The sequence below is a fragment of the Phragmites australis genome, chromosome 1, assembly GCF_958298935.1.
Source record: "Phragmites australis chromosome 1, lpPhrAust1.1, whole genome shotgun sequence".
Taxonomy (NCBI): Eukaryota; Viridiplantae; Streptophyta; class Magnoliopsida; order Poales; family Poaceae; genus Phragmites; species Phragmites australis.
In genome coordinates this window covers 54,724,533-54,744,824 of record NC_084921.1, presented here as the reverse complement: position 1 = coordinate 54,744,824, position 20,292 = coordinate 54,724,533, and the positions used below count along the sequence as shown (strand labels likewise).

General features: G+C 43.1%; 1 protein-coding gene and 1 pseudogene across 1 annotated transcript; both read left to right on the top strand.

Moving 5' to 3' along the window:
* Positions 1-444: 444 nt before the first annotated feature.
* Positions 445-1,385, top strand: LOC133886341 (glutathione transferase GST 23-like; annotated as a pseudogene).
* A 9,139-nt stretch (positions 1,386-10,524) lies between these two features.
* Positions 10,525-13,215, top strand: LOC133928514 (vacuolar protein sorting-associated protein 22 homolog 1). The gene is made up of 8 exons (XM_062374866.1): positions 10,525-10,667; positions 10,751-10,954; positions 11,052-11,162; positions 11,681-11,816; positions 11,904-12,058; positions 12,235-12,342; positions 12,532-12,621; positions 12,905-13,215. The coding sequence occupies exons 2-8, from the start codon at positions 10,904-10,906 to the stop codon at positions 13,010-13,012; spliced, it is 759 nt and encodes a 252-aa protein (XP_062230850.1). The 5' UTR covers positions 10,525-10,667; positions 10,751-10,903; the 3' UTR covers positions 13,013-13,215.
* Positions 13,216-20,292: the final 7,077 nt, after the last annotated feature.

The following is a 20,292-nucleotide window of genomic DNA, read 5'->3' as shown; positions in this document are numbered from 1 at the left end:
GAGCAGTGCACGAGCACTGTGGAGAAACTAACATTGTGGAGAGGATAACACTATGGAGAAGCTAGCAAGCAAGATTCACACGCGAATACACACACACGAGAATGCTTTTGCGGCTCTGCACACTAGAGCTATTTTCTCACTTGTATTTCACTTCACCACTCTATGCCTCTCTACACGGCGTTGATTACAAATGTTTAAATAGACACGCACACACTAAGCAGCAAAGCCATGCTTAGTCACACAACTCGACCAAGCACTCTCGTGGCTTGCCCACTAACCACCTCCCTACATGCAAGCCACTTTCTCTTGCATGCAGAGCACCATCCGAAGCTCACGCATAGCTGCAAAATGTGTCCACGCACTGACTACGTCCACACGATGCCTGCTCGGCTATTTGGCCCCACTGATCCACCCACCATGCACAAACACTTTTGTGCATCACTAATGGCTAATCAACTCCCTAAGTCGTATAACACGCACACTAATTTGGACTCAGCCCACAACTCCACTCAACTCATATGAAGAACACATAAACAACAAGATTAAGTCTAACATTGGTTACCCTTATAAGTACCATCAGTTTATTGGTTAACCAGGATAACAACAAGTGAGAACAAGGCAGCGAAGCTGTCTCAACCGGTTAAGCTCCTCAGAGCTTTTGGCAGCCCATTCTCCCATCGAGTTGAGGCGGCCTTGTGGCTCAAGGGTGTGCCTTACGATCTGATCCAAGAAGACTTGGGCAACAGGAACGAGTTGCTACTAACGCACAACCCTTGTCTAGAAGAACATACCCATCCTTCTCCATGGCAACCGGGCCGTTTGTGAGTCGTTGGTCATTGTTGAGTACGTCGATGAGGCCTTTGACTATGAGCTGCATCTCCTGCCGACCGACCCTTACGACCATACCATGACCCATTTATGGGCTCACTTCATGGAAAATAAGGTATGCGGTTGGCCATTTCATCTAAAATCTGAACAATTTCGTGTTTGATGTACCTAACAACATTGTCAAGCATTGGTTGAAGCCATTCTGTTTGTCGCATTGGACGGAGGGCGAAGTGCAAAAGGGATTAGTGAAGGAGACGAAGGGAAACCTGGCTCTCCTAGAAGGGCAGCTCAAGGGGAAGAGATCCTTCAGAGGTGACACCATCGGCTACCTCGACATAGAGGCCAGTGTGTTTGCTTCCTAGCTAAGCGTGTTGGAGGAGGTGACTGGTGTAAGCTTGGTGAGTGAAGATGAGTACTCGGCTCTTCGCCAATGGGTCAAGGAGTACAATTCCACGGAGGCCGTGAAACATTGCCTGCCTGATAGCGACCAACTCATCACCTACTTCACTGCAATGAAGGACAAGTACAAGATGTTCGCAAATGCGATGCTACAATAGTAATTCGATGCAAGAATATGAGTGTTTTCTTCACATGGAATAATGTAAGGATCATATATAACTCGCACTGCATGGCCATGTACATGTGCCTACCGGGGTTCTTAACACAAGAATTATCCTGTGCATTTGATGGCTAATGAATCTTGATTCACATATTTGAAGAAGTACACGTGCATATCTTTATAATCTAAATCCCCTCAGATTCTTGCCCCATTGAGACTCATCATCCTTAAATTATGAGCTGCCAGATCCGAGCTACAGCCAATTTGTAATGTCCAATCCACGCCAGAGTTGATGTCTAGCATCGCGTGCGATTAGGCTTGGCAACAGGATGGGTTGGGGCCAGTGACCACTATAATGGTGGTCGGTGCCCCCGCTGCTGTCGCCGTGCAATTTTCGGTAGGCATTGCCACCAAGACGCGTGCACCGCACCGCAGCACCTCGCCGCCACCACTGCCACCTCCTGCTTCCCCTCTCTCTATAAAGCGAGAAGTCTGACCCTCTTTCCCCCTTCCTCCCCATATACAATGTCGCTGCCTAATTCACCGCCACCGCTTCTTGCTCGTGAGTAGCCAAGAAACAAGTGGAGCTCGCCGTCCACCTGTGTGCCGCCCATATTCGTCCCGATGTCAGGAGAGAGCACGCAGATGCGAGGCCGAGCTTGCTGCCACCATGCATCCCATTGCCGCTGGTAGCCATTCCTTCCCCGGAGACGCTGATGAGCTTCCCTAATCTCTTTTCCCCCTCCTAGCTAGCACATTGAGGCCCATGTGTCACGCCTTCGTGCGGTGAGGTTTAGCCACGAGATTTTCCCTATCGTTGTGGTGTGGTCGCTGCTAGTGGCCCTCGCTCCTCTTTGTGCCGGCCGCTGTGCCGTGGAGTTGTAGGTGCACCTAGGGTAGCTTGCAGGTATGCGGAATGTGCCAATCGCGAGAAGGTGCCAACCAGTTCTTCTGCCATCACCTTGACCAACTCAGTCGCCATCTAGGAGTGCTCCTGCCTTCGCATGTCGTCAATAAGCCCCAAAATGGGATCAACGTGGCATGTAGATGCATGTCCTGTAAGTGTGGTCATGAATACCCAGCGGGAACTCAATGCTGGCGAGCTCTCCGGCGCAGGGCTGCTATGATTCTCGTCATTGCCCCCTCTACCGCTGTTCAGCTCCGCCCGGTGAGCCCCTACCCCCACCCACCCCCACGCGCGTCACTTGGGCCATTGGCCGCTTCAAGACGGGCCACACACCTCGGCTTGTTGGCTAGGCCGACCGACCTCTCCTCCCAGTGGGCCAGCCTAGCTCGCTCATCCCATTAGGCCTCGGGCCATCTTTCCCCTGATGAGTCGACGATATGCCACTCAGGCTAGGCAAGCCCATATCCAGGCTAGCCATGCACTGTTTAGTGGGCCCCACCCAAGTACCGTTCAGTGGGCCCCATAGTGTTGTTCAGTGGGTCCCACCTATGAATAGTGCTATTTTGTAATTTCTCGATGTAATTTTAGATTAAATCTACCAGGAGTCATAACTTCTTCGTCCTGACTTTGATTCCGACGATTCTTTCGCCTAAATTTATCTAAATTCGAGATCTATCTTCCTATCTTAGTGTTATATCCATTAGGGCTCATTTGGTATTTAATTTCATATCATTTGATTCTTCACTAGTATATGTCGTCGTTAATCATAATTGCATTTGCAGAACTAGAGGAACTTGCAGAGGAATCGGAGAACCCTAATTTTGACCAAGGACTATAAGAACACTTCCTAGAAAGCAAGTCTTATCTCTTTGATCATTTTGAACCTATTTTTTCAATAATCTAATTGATTAACTTGAAACTTGACTTATTATCACATGTGTTATTTCAATTGTTTGAAGTAGTTAAATCCTATAAAACAATTACCATGCCTTAACACATCATTATCCTAAATCCATATCACCCTAGATTTCCTGTCGTTATCTATATTAACGTCGAATGACACTTCGATATCTAGCATGCTTAGGTTTGAATACATCTCTTCGGAGATGTCGCTATGAAATACATCTCTTCGGAAATGTCACTTCACTGAATATCAATTCAACTCATATACTATGAAACTTTGATGATTGAGGAATCCTTAATACAATGTGGGATATGGCGGATAGTGATTAAAAAGGATAAAAACTGTTTTGGTGGGAGCAAGTAGAGTAGTCCTCCATTGAGGATGATCTTAGGGGCTTAAGTTACCTGTGTGGTATTCATTGCTAGTTGGAGATGCATGCCCCGATCGTTAAAGTACCGAATCATTGTGCCGTCATGCTAAGCCACCCTAGTGCAACCATGCATCCTATTATGGGTAGAACTTGACATTTCTATCTTGCGACCAAGCTGGACATTTTACTAAGAGGCTAGAGGAGCAACGAGAACCCAAATGTCTGTCAGGTGCTTCGCAAGATGTTCATTGAAACACTCTTTATGAAGGTTCTGGTGATACCCTATCATCTCTTACGTAGATCTAAAACACTTGGGGTGTCTCGTAGTATAGTACAACAAGGGAAGGTGATTGAGTCCCCATTTGGGACCGCTTATGGGGTGATTCTCGACCAAAAAAAGTGCGAGCGGTCCCAGACGAGCCAATTCTCCATGGCTTTTGGGGCAAGCTCTTCTCCCGTGCACACCCGACTGACCTAGAACACGAAAGCGAATCCACAGTCGGCTGCTGTGTAAGCCTGATGCTGCCCATAGTTACCCGAATTTACCCGCAAATGCCACTACTATACCTCCCATCCCCTCCACGTGAGAGCTCAGCCGCCAGACCACTACTTGCTGTCGAATCGAGCCTTTTTGTCTTCCTGTACTCCTCACCCCCAAACCGGCGTCATTCCCCTCCTAGTTGCCTTGCCACCATAGCACCAGCACCCTTCGCCCTCGGCGCCGCAAGACATCCCCTCTCGTCATTGTCGCGAGTCGATTGCCCCATCTTCGTCGACGAGGCTCGGAATCTGGTGCGGTCAAATGGACTCTCCTTTATCCTTTCATCCGTGTCACCACAAGAAGGCCCCTGTCATCGCTGGTAAGCTGATCGCCCCCCATCCATTGTGCATCATGATGACAAATCGACTCGGGCTGTTTGCGACCTATTTTCTTGCGTCGCCATAGCAATTGGGTTTTGCGCTATTTTGATCTCCCTCTATCTTTTCAGCGGTTCTCTTATGCCCTAGGAGTTTAGCTCCGGGCAGCTTCATTGCCATGGCCGTTGAGGTAGCTCCGCTAGGTTGAGCCCTCCAGTCGTGCGTGCCTCTGCACCACGCGAGTATGTCGAGCTTTATTTAGTTGTCTTCGACTGTGCGTGCCTCCGCGCCACATGAGCACGTCAAGCTGTGTTTAGTTGTTTTTGGCCATCGTGTCGTTGAGTCATCGGTCACCGGCATGCGGTCTCTCTGCGCGTGCCACCACGTTTGCTGGCATGCGGTCCCTCTACGCGTGCCATCGTCCTGTCAATTTTGCGATCGCCGGTGTGCGATTTCTTCTGTGCGTGTCATTGTCGTTCACCAATGTGTGGTTCCTCTGTGCGAGCTGCCATTGTTTTCTAGTATGCGGTATCTCTACGTGTGTTGGCGTTTGTTGATTTGTGTTCATTGGCTTGTTCGCTGCTGGCTGTGCATGCTCTTGTTGTGGCGTGTGCGCCGGGCTTGCATTCTTCTGCCTCGCCGTCATGCAAGCACACGTGTACATCGCTAGTGAGTCTCTCTATTCAGTTGCCATCATGATGGCGTGCCTTTGGCCGATGTGCTGCTACCGCCGCAAACATTCACTGGCTGATATGTCTGTCATCGTGTCTCTGATTTCTGGTCAGCCATTTGTTCACTATGACTGATCCATCTCTCGTCTGCCACCATCAACGTGTTGAGCTCCATATGCTCGACTGGTTTCCACTCTTGCTGCTGTCGGGTTGGTGGTTGATGGCAGGATGGAGAATGTTTGGCAACTCCTTTGCTAGCTATCTGTTGATGGTCACTTTGTGTGATTATCTTACTGTCTGTTTGTGTGGTTCAATCCGTGATATTGGCAATTGCCTCCTTGCACGGCTATTGTTTGTGGATGGCCGTGTATCCTGGTTGGCTATTGCATATACCTTGTTGTTCATGCTTGTTGAGGTTGTCAGTGCAATGGATTGAATTCTAATGAGCAGGTGGACTTGTTGTCTGATCAATGGTGATGGTTGCTGTTATGATTGTGGCTTGTGGCATGTTATCTGAATTGGCTGCATCTTTCTATGATCTCTGGACATGTGGCCATCTAGTTGCTCATAAGCTCTGTTGTGCCTATTGTTAGTGGGATATTGATGCGCCTAATTTTTATCATGTTGTCCTGTTATGTGATAATATGAATTTTTTTCATTAATGTGTAATCAATTTATTCATATTGGATGGTCTTATTTTCATATGTGTGAATTGAATGGTTATTTTCGTATGTGTTGGACTTATTGGTAATCCTGTTATTGTTGGACTTAGTTGTAATTAACTTTGTTGTTATCATACTTTAATTTTATATGAAATTATTCATATTACAATGTTCTCATGTTTAAATGTAAAAGTTTAATGAAAATAACGTCATATATACGATAATTCACATGCCAGACGAGCTCATACGATTCAGGGGCATAACAGTCATTAAACACTCAGGACAAACAATCTCCCAAAAAAAATCAGGGTTGCTAAACGGCCAACTTTTCTAGCCAGCCGATTCTCCAGGCAGCAGCTTCTTAGAAAAGACAACTTATCAGAAAAACTCCTTAGAAAAAAGCTGTGCCAAATAGGGACTAAAGCGCCTTGGTATGATTCGCTCCTCCGCTTGCAACGGTTGGAGGATGAGCATATCGTGTGGGTACAATATACAACCTCTGCAGAGTGTAAATCTATTTGAATAGCTGTGTCTAAGGTCATGGACATGCAGAGCAATGACCTTACTTGTGTATCTTTGATGAATGAGTGTGTGGACTAGATGTTCATATGATGAGGTTGTTGGCTCGATCCGCCAGGAGTTATGTGGTACTGGAGGTACACTAGGCACAATGATAGAGACTGTGGAGTGAGGTGTAGCCTCTCCTAAGACCGAAAACTCCTAGATATACCTTGTTAACTTGTTAATCTGTTTCAAAGTTATTAGTAGAGAATATAGCTGGATATCTGCATAAACTGCTTTACATTTAAAACTAAATCGTAAAGTCTTATACTTGAGCTATCCTTTATGCATCTACCAAACCTCTTGCAATAGTATATGACTTCTTGAGTACCTTACGTGCTCATTCTTGCTATCATTCAGATGAGGAGATGGATGCTGACTTCACGGGAGACGAAGGCGTGGATGAGGAGTAGATTAGAGATCACGTTCGCACCCTAGCTGCCTGTGGCTTTGGGTTTTAGTTCTGCTGTGCTTTTGTTGGCGTACTGGCCAGGTTTGTAATGTACTATATGGTTTAAGACCTTTTGTATTGTTGTAACCTTAATATTTTTATATACGATATATGACTATGATACCATAATTGTTGTACTATACGTATCAGCTACTTGATCTAGAGACTGATACAGGAGGCATAGGATATTCCGGGAAAGGGGTCTTACAAGAGTGCTATTAGAGCCATGCTTGGATGTAGAACATGACCTTATGATAAACGTGTATGTTGTCTGCTCAGTTACTAAAAACTATGTTATGAAAACTTATTCTGTACCTCCTTCTATCTTGTTACTTTTGAAAGCTTAGTTTTGCTGGTTCTAAGCTGTCCCATTTTCACATAGCAGATGAAAGGCGAAGTATGGACTATGTTGTGATGTCTGAGAGTGAAGGGCTTCCCCTAGTTGCTATGAGAAGCTTTGTACCATTTAGGGTACATTCGACGTCCGGAGTACATAGGGCACGAGTACGATAGGATGGCTCTCAAAAGTGCCAGGTGTATCTTCAGGTCTTCGAGGCCCTTCAGTACTTGTGCAGGAGACGCACCAATGAGGTGGCACACACTCCTATGAGGCACTTCCCAGTTGTAGATGACATACACGCTGCTTGGTATGATCATATGAATGCAATGGAAGGCTCAGGCCAAGAGGAGGATGACTCCACCTTAGCCGTCATGGCATAGTACGTCCACTCCTTGGAGCACTTGCACGAGACGTACTTCCATCAGTAATTGATCAGTCGCCGGAGAGTAGAGGAGTCGGAGACACGGGAGTGAGCTCTTCGTGTGATGCTAGACCAGACCAGAGTTCAGGCAGCAGTTGATGAGGACATCGTTGTTAGGAACCGCCAAGGATGACAGAGGGCGGTAAGGGAGCACTATAGAGAGCTTAATAGTTGGAATGCCCAAGATGACTCTCGCATCATACGGACTGCTCAGAAGAGCATTCTTAGGTTACCTACGAGCTAGAACCGTCACATTGTCCTATCAGGTGTTCCACTTCTACCAGTGCGTATCGTAGTAGCCATAATAGAAGGCAGGATCGGCCACTCACCAGGCCCAGTCGCTAGAGGAGGTTTGGTGCCCGCAGAGCCTATCGGGGATGGAGACATGGTTCTATCATATGATAGCTTTGAGGAGGAGGACCCTAGCGAGTGCGAGCTCGTTAACAACGACAACAATGGATTCATCGACCCCCGTTTCTATCTCGTCAACAGCAGGAACCCCCTCACCATTTTAGTCAACCGCCAACAATGCCACTGACGGATCTACAATCGACGCTTGAGGATGATGCGTCGTGATGAGTTAGTAGGAGTAGGCCTTTAGTATCTTTTGTTGTAAGTTTTATGAAGTCTGATGCACTGCAAGCATGTTTTTGTCATGTACTAAATCCGAAAACTCTTATAGTTGTGACATAGTGAAGATAGTCCTAGGTTTGTTTAATAATCTATGTATGTTTGTGTTTGTGTGTGATACTTCTTCTTGTTGTCTCTTTGATCGAGTGATTGGCAAGGTTGTCCTTGCTCTATCTTGTTTGCCCCCATCTTGAAGTTTCGTACCTCAACTTTTACTTTCTCTCTTATCCTCGAGGAACAGATGGAGCCAATAAGGCAGTTATCTCGCATTTAGTAGCGATGCCACATGATTCTCACCAACGTGGCTCACGAGAGTGAATCCGAAGTGGAAGTCCCAAAAGGAGCGAGAGGGAGAGGCCGAGGCATAGTCGCTACAGGTTGAGGTAGAGGAAGAGGCGAAGCCGACAATAACCAACTTAGCCATGAATCAAATGAACAAGAAGAGTATATGGAGGATAACAGTTGAGGAAAACTTGGCAGAAAACCAAGAGTCCGATCAGGAAGAGGTACAACAAAGCTACCACATCAGCCAGAGGACCCAATTGCCCTACCACCAGCTAATGACCTAGTGGTAGTTATGGCCAATTAGACCCATCTGATGGAGACCATAGCACAAGGAGCAAACAAGAACCAAGGTTATGGTTTCGGACCATCGAGCAAAATGGCAAAATTCATGAGGATCAAGCCTTCAACGTTTGATAACACCGAAGATCCACTGGAAGCTAGCGACTGGCTTAGAGCCATCACCAGGAAGCTCAATGTCATTCTCTGTGAAGGTCGTGATAGGATAAACCTAGCAGCTCACCAGCTCACAGGGACATCGACATAGAAAGGTTGTGAAATGCTTTTCTATTTGAAGAGGCTATGAAATGATTGCCACTTGTCAAACTCCTAGATATATCTTATTTTTCTTCCGCGAGGGTCCTTGCTATACTATCTTACAAATATCATGTACCTATAAATTTTCCTATAAATATTTATCTACTAGATGATAGCATATTGCCATAACAAAACTATCTATAGTATATTCCGAAAAAAATATAAGATCCAATATAACGTGGGGAGAAGTCTAGCAATTCGCATCGTATATATATTATGTTTCATATATACTATACAACACATGCTGAGTAAAGCTTTGAGAGAAAGAAAGAATTAACATCAGAAAGAGCTCCTAGTCACCACAAAGAAAGTTAAAATTGAAGCCCATGCCGGGAGAGTAAGATGACAATAGTGAGTTAGAATGGATCAATGCTACATTTTTTTCGGTTGGTTCCAAGCATTTGAAGGATAGCAAAGCTATTATTTCATAGTTTATATGTGAATGCAAAATTTTCACTAGACCTTGCACACACATAGCTTATCAAGACCGTTTATTTGTGTTGAAATACGTGATGGAGAGGTAGTAGAAAAAATCATAGGATATGTGAGAAAAATTAATAGATAGATGAGTATCAAGTGAGATAAATAGACAATTGAAATAAGCCACGTGTCCATAAATCCATATGGACTTGCATTGACCTGCGTACGTGCAGGCCAATGATCCACTGCTTAATTAATGAAATGAAATGAAGTAATTAGTGAAGTTTCTCATATATAGCAAGTTCTACTTGTGCTTTGTAAGCTGAATTGTAAGCTGCACTAGTTCTGCCGTGTGCGGTTCTACCTTCCGCACATGTCGCCCATTCAATGATTAGCACTTTTGATCTCGGCTTTTGTCTTCCAGCTTCTGCACGTGTGGCCCATCTCAACGATACGTCATCAGCGCTCCCGTCGCTTAGCTTGGGGTGGTAGATCTGCCACTGCGGGGGTTGGGGGTTTGCTTTGCTGGCCACCTCTGGCGATCGCCCAAGCTCGCTGGAGTGGTGGATCCACCCTTTTTTCAGACTGTTTTTTTTTTGTCAAATCCAAATATTTCTTTCTTTTCATTCAGTTTATTGATGCATATTTGTGTAAGTATTATAATCACTTCTCTATCTCTTGATTAGGTACCTAAGGATATGATAGGAAAATTTGGTACCCAAGACGAAGTTCATTTTCTAGCATAATTGAGGATCAGTTGAACTCCGATTAGTGATGGATCTAAAAATAAAATTAACCTATAATAGAGGAGTTGATATGTGTTACTCTCTTCGGTATAAAATACATGATTCTTTTATAAGACATAATTTGTCTTAAGAAATACTTTTATAATCTTACAAATTTCTTAGATTCTATACAAATATTATTAAAGAAATTAGTGATCAAACAATCCACACATATGATTTTTATATTTTTAGATAGATATTTTAAAATTTTGATAGGATATATTTATCACTCTAAAGAGAACTAAACATATAATCGTATTTATATATCCACAATAAAGATAGGACTCTCGTGCTCTCCAGGACAACCCAATTATCTCGGTCACGGCTTCTGCCTTCTTCCTGCCGCACGCGTCGCCCATTCGACGGCCGGAGCTCTCGGTCTCGGCTTCTGCCTTCCGCACGCGGCCTTCCCATCGCAGCGGTATGTCAGCGCTCCCTTTCTATCTGTGGAGACTGCGTTTCTGATTGTTTTCTCCCTCGCCGTTGCTTCGCTCGGGGCCGTAGATCTGCCACCGGAGGGGGGTGGTTGTTGCTCCGCCGCCGGCCACCTCTGGAGGCCGCCAGAGCTCGCTGGGGTGGTAGATCGGCCCCTGGTTTTGGGGGTTCAACTGAGCCCGTTTGCGCCAAGTAAATTCTTCAATTCCGCCACCGGGAAGCATGAGGAGGCGGCCCGGGATCGCTGGCTTGCAGAATGCAGCGGCTACTCGCGTATGCGCAATTCTTCTGCTGGTTAACTTAAGAGATCTGTGCTCTCTTTTCTTTCCCTCTTGGAAGATGAGATGAGAGTGCTTCTGGGATCTTTCAGGATCAATTCCGGCTGGTCGGGGAGAATGTAGCCAAGGTCAGGACCGACGTCATGAAGGAGCAACTCGCGACGTTCCGGTCACAGCTCGAGGAATTTGCTCGTAAGCATAAGGTGATTCACTGCTCCCGTATTTTAGGAGAAAGAAAACCTTATGATACTCATTGAATTGGTATGACCCAAAATATGCAAACTATGTGTTGCCCTCTTGGATAATGAATAATGATATAGATCGGGGTTAGTCGGTTAGGATACGTTGTAGTTACTGCTATTATCAAGATTAAATCTGTCTATTAAACTTTGTAAGAGGGGCCTAATTAGCTTATAAGTGCATGGCCCACCCAATACCAAGCAAGGGTCACCTGTATCAGAACTGGAAAATGAAGCAAAGAAAACATGTTAACGTGGGCATTTTTAAGTGAGAACTCGTTAATAAGTCATGGAGTAACTCATCTATAATATTAGTGTAGTCAATAATTTGCAGTCTCACCAAAAACCTACATGGAAAGAAAAGCCTCAGCCATTAGTATTTTCCTTTGACATGGCCTTATCAAATAACTCTAAAGTTCAAATGGCAAAGCATATTCTGATTCTCTCTGGTAATGTTATATATACATATTGTGCTAGTGCAGAGTGACATCCGTAAAAATCCGATATTTAGACAGCAGTTCCATGAGATGTGTGCAAAAGTTGGAGTAGATCCACTGGCGTCTAATAAAGGAGTTTGGGCAGAACTTTTAGGGATTGGTGACTTCTACTATGAGCTTGGTTGGTATACTCGCTTTAAGCTTTCTTGTGTGTTCTTCTGATCTTGGAGTTTTATGCTCTGCTTACCATCCATGTCTATTGTGGCAGGAGTTCAGATAGTTGACATATGCATTGCAACCAGATCACATAATGGTGGCTTGATTGACTTGCTAGATCTCCGTAAACGACTCTGTCAGAAGAGAAAAACTACTCTTGAATCATTATCTGAAGATGACTGTTTGCGTGCTATAAGTAAGCTAAAAGTAAGTGTTTTAAGCTTCAATAATCCAGTTATGATTTATTTTGGGATTTTGGAATTGCATGTACATCGTTTCTACAAGTTTGTTTGTTAATTAATAGATGATGGTTCAAAACAAAGGAATTTGATATACTCAGCAAGATTTCTAGCTCTTCTGATCCTTCAGTTGTGAACTTGCAGGTCCTTGGTAGTGGCTTTGAAGTAATTTCTGTTGGGAGGAGGAAGCTTGTGCGTTCTGTTCCTACTGAATTAAATAAAGATCACAGTGGGATACTTGGGCTAGCACAGGTTTGTTCTTATAATATTGTAATATTTAATGCCATAGTACATTATAAAACCATACTGATTATCAGATGTCGGCAGACACAAAGCCCCATTTGTAGCAGCTGGTTGTTAGTAAACAAAACTAGGTTAGAAGCTTTAAATTGCTGAGATGTATATTGTAATTGCTACATTCCTCCTATCATTGGCATGCAGGCTGAAGGCTATGTCATGGTAGAACAAGTTGAAAAGGAATTCTCATGGTCTACTGGACGTGCGATTGATGCCCTTGAAACTTTGCTGAAGGTAATGCTGCTTCCTGAGTTTCCTCTTTACAATAGCATTTTGTACGGATTGTTCTTGCGCCAAAGGAAAAGGATAACAGTCTTTTAATGCATATTGTGTGATGAATCCACGCTTAATCAATCTTGCAATTTGTTGGAGCCATCCATGTAAATACGTAATTGCATCAAGGCATGCCTGTGGACTTGGGATCTCCGAATCAAACATGATATTCCTTGGTATCTACATGGCAATATGTAAAATCTCTCATTTCAAACTTACGGAAGTGTAACTATTACTTGAGCAGGAGGGACTTGCTATGATCGACGATGGTCACAGGGACGGCAAGCGTAGATATTGGTTCCCTTGCGTCACTATCAGCTCCGACACAACCGGTGTTGAAGCCAGGTCATAACATATACCATGTCAATTCCACAACCACACCGTTTTTGTATTCTTTTCCTTGTGTCCATGAGAACTGGAACAAGCAGTGACACTGAAGAATTACCTTTTCTGCCTCTGCCGCTTGCAATATAGCATGTGTGCTATGTCGAATGAACTTGTGTAAGAAGCATATAATAACACCACACTTACGAATATGAACTGTGACTTGATCCCTATTCAGAATTCAGTTTTTTTAATACAATATTCAGAATTCAGATAGTTCTGGCCTTCTAGATATTGCAGTCTATTTGTGGCTTGTATTTCTTCGATGCCCAGTATTAGCTAAAGACGTACTTACTGGGCTGGCCTACGGTCAGGCACTGTAGGCACAGTCTAGATATGGTCTGGTCCGAGACGGGCTAGGCTGGCACATCATATGGCCATGGGCTATGTCTGGATTGAGCGTGTGGCACGGTCCAGCTGAGATGGGTCGGTGTGGACACGGCTAACTCGTGCCGACACGGGCATGGCACGGCACGCCCCGGCCATGGACAGCATGCCCCGGCTTGGTCGGGAGCCGTTGTGTGTGGGGCTGGCCCGGCTAGGCATAGAGGGGCATGGGTCGTGTCTGGCCTGTTTAACCTGTTATTTTTTAATTTTCTAGCTATTTTGTTACAATTTGTTTGGGTTTAAAAGAATTTGATTTTTTTTTCAAAAATCACTATTTTTCATGCAAAAATCACTATTTTTCACTTATAAATAGAGAATCATCCTGCCCTTCTATTCTACACTAGCAACAACATTTGCTCTTTTGTTTCTTCATCTCATTCTTGTCTCAAAGTTCTCTAGAATTTGCGATAATTTGACAAAATTAGTTTGAATTGTTGCAAAAAAATCCAAGAAAAATTAAAATCGTCATTCTATTGTCTTGAAGAAATCTTGGAGAATTTTTGCATCGTTGTTCTATTTTATTTTATTATTTGATTATTTCTAACTCCGAATATTTGAATTTTTTAGTATCATTCGACATTAATCATGGATACCGATGATCATGATAATACGTCCATCGATCATATTTTTTTCTTCAAGTACTCACAAGTGACTACGACCCATTTGATAGCAATGCTATAGGTGAAGGACCTGAAGGTGAACCTCCGATTGGTTCACATGCAGCAACACCTCTATTATCATGCTCTACAAGTACGCACACATTAGTAAGCATCGGCTCTAAAAGATCAAGAGTCGATACTTCTGAAGTTTGTTAAGACTTTGAAAGGTTCTACAAAGAGAAAGATGTGGTAAGTGTTAGGTATGCTATGTGTTATATTTGTAAATATGACTTATCTGCAAATCCCTCATGTAGAACAGGGCACTTGAAGAGGCACGCCACAAGTTGCAAGCGAAAGAATGGAGCAGCTATGAAGCAAACGGTGTTGCAGTATAACTCTGACGGCTCTGTTCGTCATTAAGAGTATGACTTCGTCAATGCTCGAAAAGAGCTATGTTGTTTCATTGCAAGAGCGGATCTACCACTCAACATCAGTGAGTTTGCTGTATTTGAAGATTGCATTAAGCAAGCTCATAATCCTAGGTTCATATATGTTTCTATACAGACAACTAGTAGGAATATGATAAAATACTATAATACGTGTTGTAGCAAACTTAAAGAAATGTCATAAACATGTACATTTCAGTTGCTTTGACCTTAGACATATGGGCATGTAGGACTAGAGAGGATTATTTTAGTGTGGTTGCTCATTTTGTTAATAATTATTGGGAGTTAGAAAAGAGAATAATAGGTTTTTGATTGATTGACAATTCGTATACCGGTGAAAATATTGCTGCAAAAAATATTTCAAGTAGTTGAAGACTTTGGTCTCATGAATAAAATATTTTCTATCACTTTAGATAATGTAGGTGCAAATTCTAGAGTAATGTATATTCTTACTCTATTGTTTAGAACTTATGCTAGATCTTTCTTATTACATCAACGTTGTGCTTGTCATATTATCAGTCTTCTAGTAAAATCCGGTTTGAAGAGGTGGTCACAATACATAGACGATTTTCATACTGTTATATCTTTTGTAAACTTTTCTAACCAACGAATTATAATATATAAATAGTACTATATTGCAATGGATATACGTCCATGTAAGTTTACTATGGACATGCTGATAAGATGGAACTCTACTTTTTTTATGCTCAAAAATATTATATCATATAAGAGCACATTTGGTGTGTTTATTCATATACATTATCATCAGCACGGGGATCAAACTTTACTCACAAAAGCACATTGATATGTTGCCAAAAAGATACTAGAGTTTCTTGAATTTTTATATAATTCAACTCAACTGTGAGTTTATTAGGGGTTTATTATCAACATCTTGTTTAGTAGTGTATAATATTATTGAAATTGTTAGTTATTTAAACAACTATGAAAATGGCAATCTTCTAAGAGATTGTGTAGTTCCTATGAAATCTAAATTTTTAAAGTATTAGAAAGAAATTTTTTTATTGTACGTTTTTATCTTTATTTTAGATCCTAGAGCTAAAATTGTAACTTTCTGTAGAGTTTTTGCAATTCTAGATGATGCTCTTGGCCACAATTATTCCGATTATCATACTAATATTCATTCTAAGTTATTTGAAGTTTATAGTACATATGAAACAAGGTATGACGGAGTTCGCTTGCAACGACCTCTACTAACACCTACAACAAGTAAGAAGACAATATGGGGAAAAAAATATTTGGTGCATGTTCTTCATTAGGAAGTTTAGACTCTTCGTCACGATCGTCTACGAGCGCCGAAATTTCAACATCCGAATGGGAGTTAACTACCTTCATCGATAGTGACGTTATCAGCCATGAATAAGAAAATTTTAACATATTGCAATGGTGACATGAGCATAAGACGAATTATCCAGTGCTTTCGCTGTCTTTAGTATTACTGGAAGGATAATCGAAGCGTGAAGAACAAATCTATCAAGTGAGATGGTTGAAATACTCACCATAATAAAAGATTGAGAACAGGTTTAAGCACGAATGCAATATACTACAGAGAACACTGAGCTTGAAGATTCATTCCAAAATTTGTATCTAGATGTTGATGAGAATTTTTAATTTTTAATTTTCTGAATTAGGTTGTACTCTTTTTTTTTTGCTAGAAATATTTTTAATGAGGCAACTTATCAATAAAGCTCATTTTTAGAATCAATTATGTGTCCCTATTATTTTTAAGTTTTTTATTTTATTAATGCTTTTTCTTTATTCTTTCGAAAACGACTCGCCACCCGCCTATCGTCTTGACCTATAAATACCATCTCAAACTCTCTATGATTATATCGGTCACCCATCTCTCATTTTCTACTTGCTAGCAAGTAGCCACTTGCTCACTTCAAGAAATCAACTTCATATTTTCATTCATGGATCAAGACGCCGAGAACTCGCGTGCATGGTTATGGGTGTAGCAACATTTTGAAAAAGTCTTTAGAGAAATTAACAAGGAATATGTAAGATTTGCATAGTGTAATATATGCAGCAATAAATTAGGTGCCAGATATCTAAATAGAACGGGACACTTGAGAAAGCATATTAAATATTGCAAGTAAAATTCTAGGGTTTCTAATAAAATCATATAATTTTCGGAGCATAGCCATAGGTCATACTTTTTTTTCTTTGTAGTAGAAAGGTTTTAACAAAGCAACAAATCAATAAAGATTTTTTTATTTATTTTCTATAATTTTTTGATTTTTTTGAATTTTGTAGCTATTATTATTAAAAAAAATCTATTTTTGGAGTGCTGTCGGGCCGAGCGTTCCTCCATCGTGCTCGCCGGCCCAGCCGTGCACCGCCATGCCACCGGGTCGCTGGGCTGCCATCATGCCCGTCAAGTCCCATTGTGCCGGCCATGCCCCGCCATGCCGGTGGGCTCGTCATGCTGGCCGTGCCGTCGTGCCAAAATCGTGCCCGAGCCAGCCCGGTATAGTACGGTGGAAGATGGGTTGTGCCGTGGGCAGAGGGCACGGCACGTGGACTAGCACGATATGACTCGTTACAGTAGCCGAGCCTATCGGACCATGCTGTAGCCGGGCTGGGCTGAGTCGGCCCAAGTGGTCTATTTGATCATCTCTTGTATTAACAACCCATTTTTTTAGTAAGACCATTATTAGCAACTACTAATAATTGTAATTTTTTGTTTATATATATTTTCTGAAATTAGCAAAAATTGTGCAGCTACTTTGAAAATTTATAGATCTTTACCGGTGTCGTCCGAGTAGGTGTACGTACATGGCACGTTTAATAGGTTAAAGTGTCATATTCGACAGATGTAGTGGCATGAGTTGCCATATAGACCTATCGCCTGTCTGACGGACGACAGCCGGTTGGATAGATCAAACGACTACCCAATTTTTCAAATTCTGGAAAAAAAAATCCTCATAATAGCAAGTGCACTAGGTCACATCCCATGGGCGACCACTAACCTGTGCAGGCCGTTCTAATGCTGTGGCCTTTGGACCATGTAGATTTTTTATTTATAATTGGCGACACAAAGATGACACATGTTGGTTAGACGATACATTGACATGGAAACCATGTTAGCCTGCATATTTAATTTTTAACCGTTATTTTGTGAACCCCACATGATATCATCAGTGGATAGATAACACTTCGCCATGGCCCTTTTAAAGGGCAATGGTATGTTAGATATGTAATTTTTTTAAAATAGATATGTAATTTTGCAAATAATAGAGAATAAAATTGTAAATAAAAAATTAATGCTCGCCTATTATCACAGTGTGTTAAAGCCCAACCCAACCAGCCCAATATCTTTCCCTTTTTGGGCCAAAACTTCCCTTCCTCTCTTTTTGGCCAAGCGTCCATCTCCATTGTGTCTGCATTGCACAAGCCCTCCATGGTCTGTCTTGGCCCACGGGCGAAAGGACGGGGAAGAGGAAGATCGAGAGGAGAGAGATGACCACGTGGGCCCACTTGTTGGTGACGGGGCGTGTTTCCATGGCGTGTCGCCACACAGATGGCCAGACGCAGTTTGAATTTGTTGTAAATTTGAAGAAGTTTAAATTTTTAGTGATTTTTAAAATTGAGCTGGAACATAGGGTGTTACAAGATGGTCATTGTGTGATGTCATATTGCCTCCATCTTAAGGTTGGCTCCAGCGGAGTTCGTTTCTAGTGGTACAGTGCAAATGCCACCCAGGTTCGTCTCGCAAAACATCTCCAACGGACTCCATATCCACTACTACAACAATGCGGTGACAACCAGGATAGGAGAGAGGGGTGCCATTTTTTGCGGATAAAATGTAGGAGCCGTAAGACTGTTTGCCTATCAAATCGGCAATGGCTTCTTGTTCCCGCAAACTGGAGGAAGTGAATCTGCCAATCCCGGGCGAAAGCCAGACGATGAGCGTCAAAGTCTGATGGAGATGGATGCCAGGAACACCGTTCAGCACCTCCATGCGTCGGATCCAGATCCGTCCATGGCGCCACTGTTGTTAGCCTCACGTAGCGTTGCGCTGCGGCCCTAGCCTTCGAACACCACGGACAAAAAGTCCTTCCTACTCTGCCTCCCTTTGCCATCGTGGTGGCGCACCTGCGCCGCCACTATCTCGTCCACCCTCGCATGGAGCCACTTTGTTGAGGGAGATGGTGGAGTGGATGTGCTCCCTGATGAACTCCATTGCCTCGCCGCTGACGCCATGCACGCCTGTTGTCACGAGGCCGAAGCTGACACCGAAAGCCTTCTGCCTGATGATGTCTATGCCCATCTTGAGGGAGAGGTCAAAGAAGTCGATGTCGCCATGCTCCCAATCTGCTGACGCCAATATGGCATCCGTGGCACGCTCAACGCTGCACTACATGGTATGGATGAAGCCGGCGAGGTGTGATGACGGAGGGAGGGGCGCGGTGGCGGAGGGGGGCGGAGGGAGGGGCTGGACCATCGGAGTGAACGAAACGGTTGAAAGAAAACAATTTAATATAGGAGAGAAGATATGGTTCGATTTATAAGTATAGTTGAAGATATAAAAGAAAATACTATAATAGTGATAATATATATTGTAATAGTATTATAGATACGGAATTTTAAGTAGTAGCCGGAGATGTCCTAACATCTTCCAGTCTTTCAATGAAAAAAAATGCTTACTAAGGTATGACGCGTTGCAATCATACAACGTACGTATCCCTCTATCACTCAAAAATGCGGAATCATATGAAAGGTAATCTTAGTTTAATCGTACGAAATTTCCGCTCCTGTTGACTCGTCGGGCATCTAAGGTTAGTTTTAAGAATCGTACTACGAAACGTCACTGAGTCACCGACCCTGTCAGTCCGAGAGTAGTATAAGCGAAGCAACAGCTACCTGCAGCCTCGGCAGAGGGAAGAGCTAGCGCAGCGCACAGAGCGATGGGCACCATCGAGGCCGAGCTGCTCGTTGACGATCCAGACCAGCCCATTTTCATATAAAATTATCTTTATTTAAAATCATATTAAAAAGCTATGAATTTTTTTAAAGTATCGTCTATGGAACACATAAATTATTAGCAATTAGATATTTTTATAATTTTTTAATAAATAACATTATTTTAAAAAACAGATTCACAATTTTTCTCTCCTCCGGACAGTCTATTCCTTTTTCCACTTAGCTCCTCGCTCCTCCCAACCATAGTTTCCATGACACCTTCTCCAAACCACACCCCCATCCACCTCCGTCATCCAAATCGAACGTGGAACGTAGTTGTGGAGGTCGTCACCGCTAAAATCTCTTAATATTTGGGATTTGGTGGAGACTCATGATTTCGATGGATAATTTACAAAGTCAAGAAGCAAAATGCCTGTCAAGAAAGGAAAACTCAAAGCTTTCAAGTGCAAGATTTGGTAGATAATTTCTAGGTCTTAGGATTAGAGGTCTAAGTCCTCATCTGACTCGTCGGATCTCCATTTGCCCCACTCGATTGGGATAAGATAGGGTGGGGCACCAGTTAGGGTGGAGCAAGATGATATGAGGTGAGAGTAGGTAAGATCCATCATGCCCTGTCTTGCTCTGAAGTATATGTTATACACTGTTCTAGTCACTAGAAATCGGATTAACCAGATCGAAGTTCGCCGTGCCGGTCCTCGGCGAGGTGGCGAGTGCGACGGCGACCAAACTGTGTAACTTATGCCACCACGCTGTTTGCTCAAAGCTAAAAACAAATAATAGCCAGTGCAGTACTGTGTTCCATGGGAAGCTCGGTCAGATGTCAGATGAACGACGATCGACTTGTTTAACTCCTGTGGCACGACAAGGCAAAA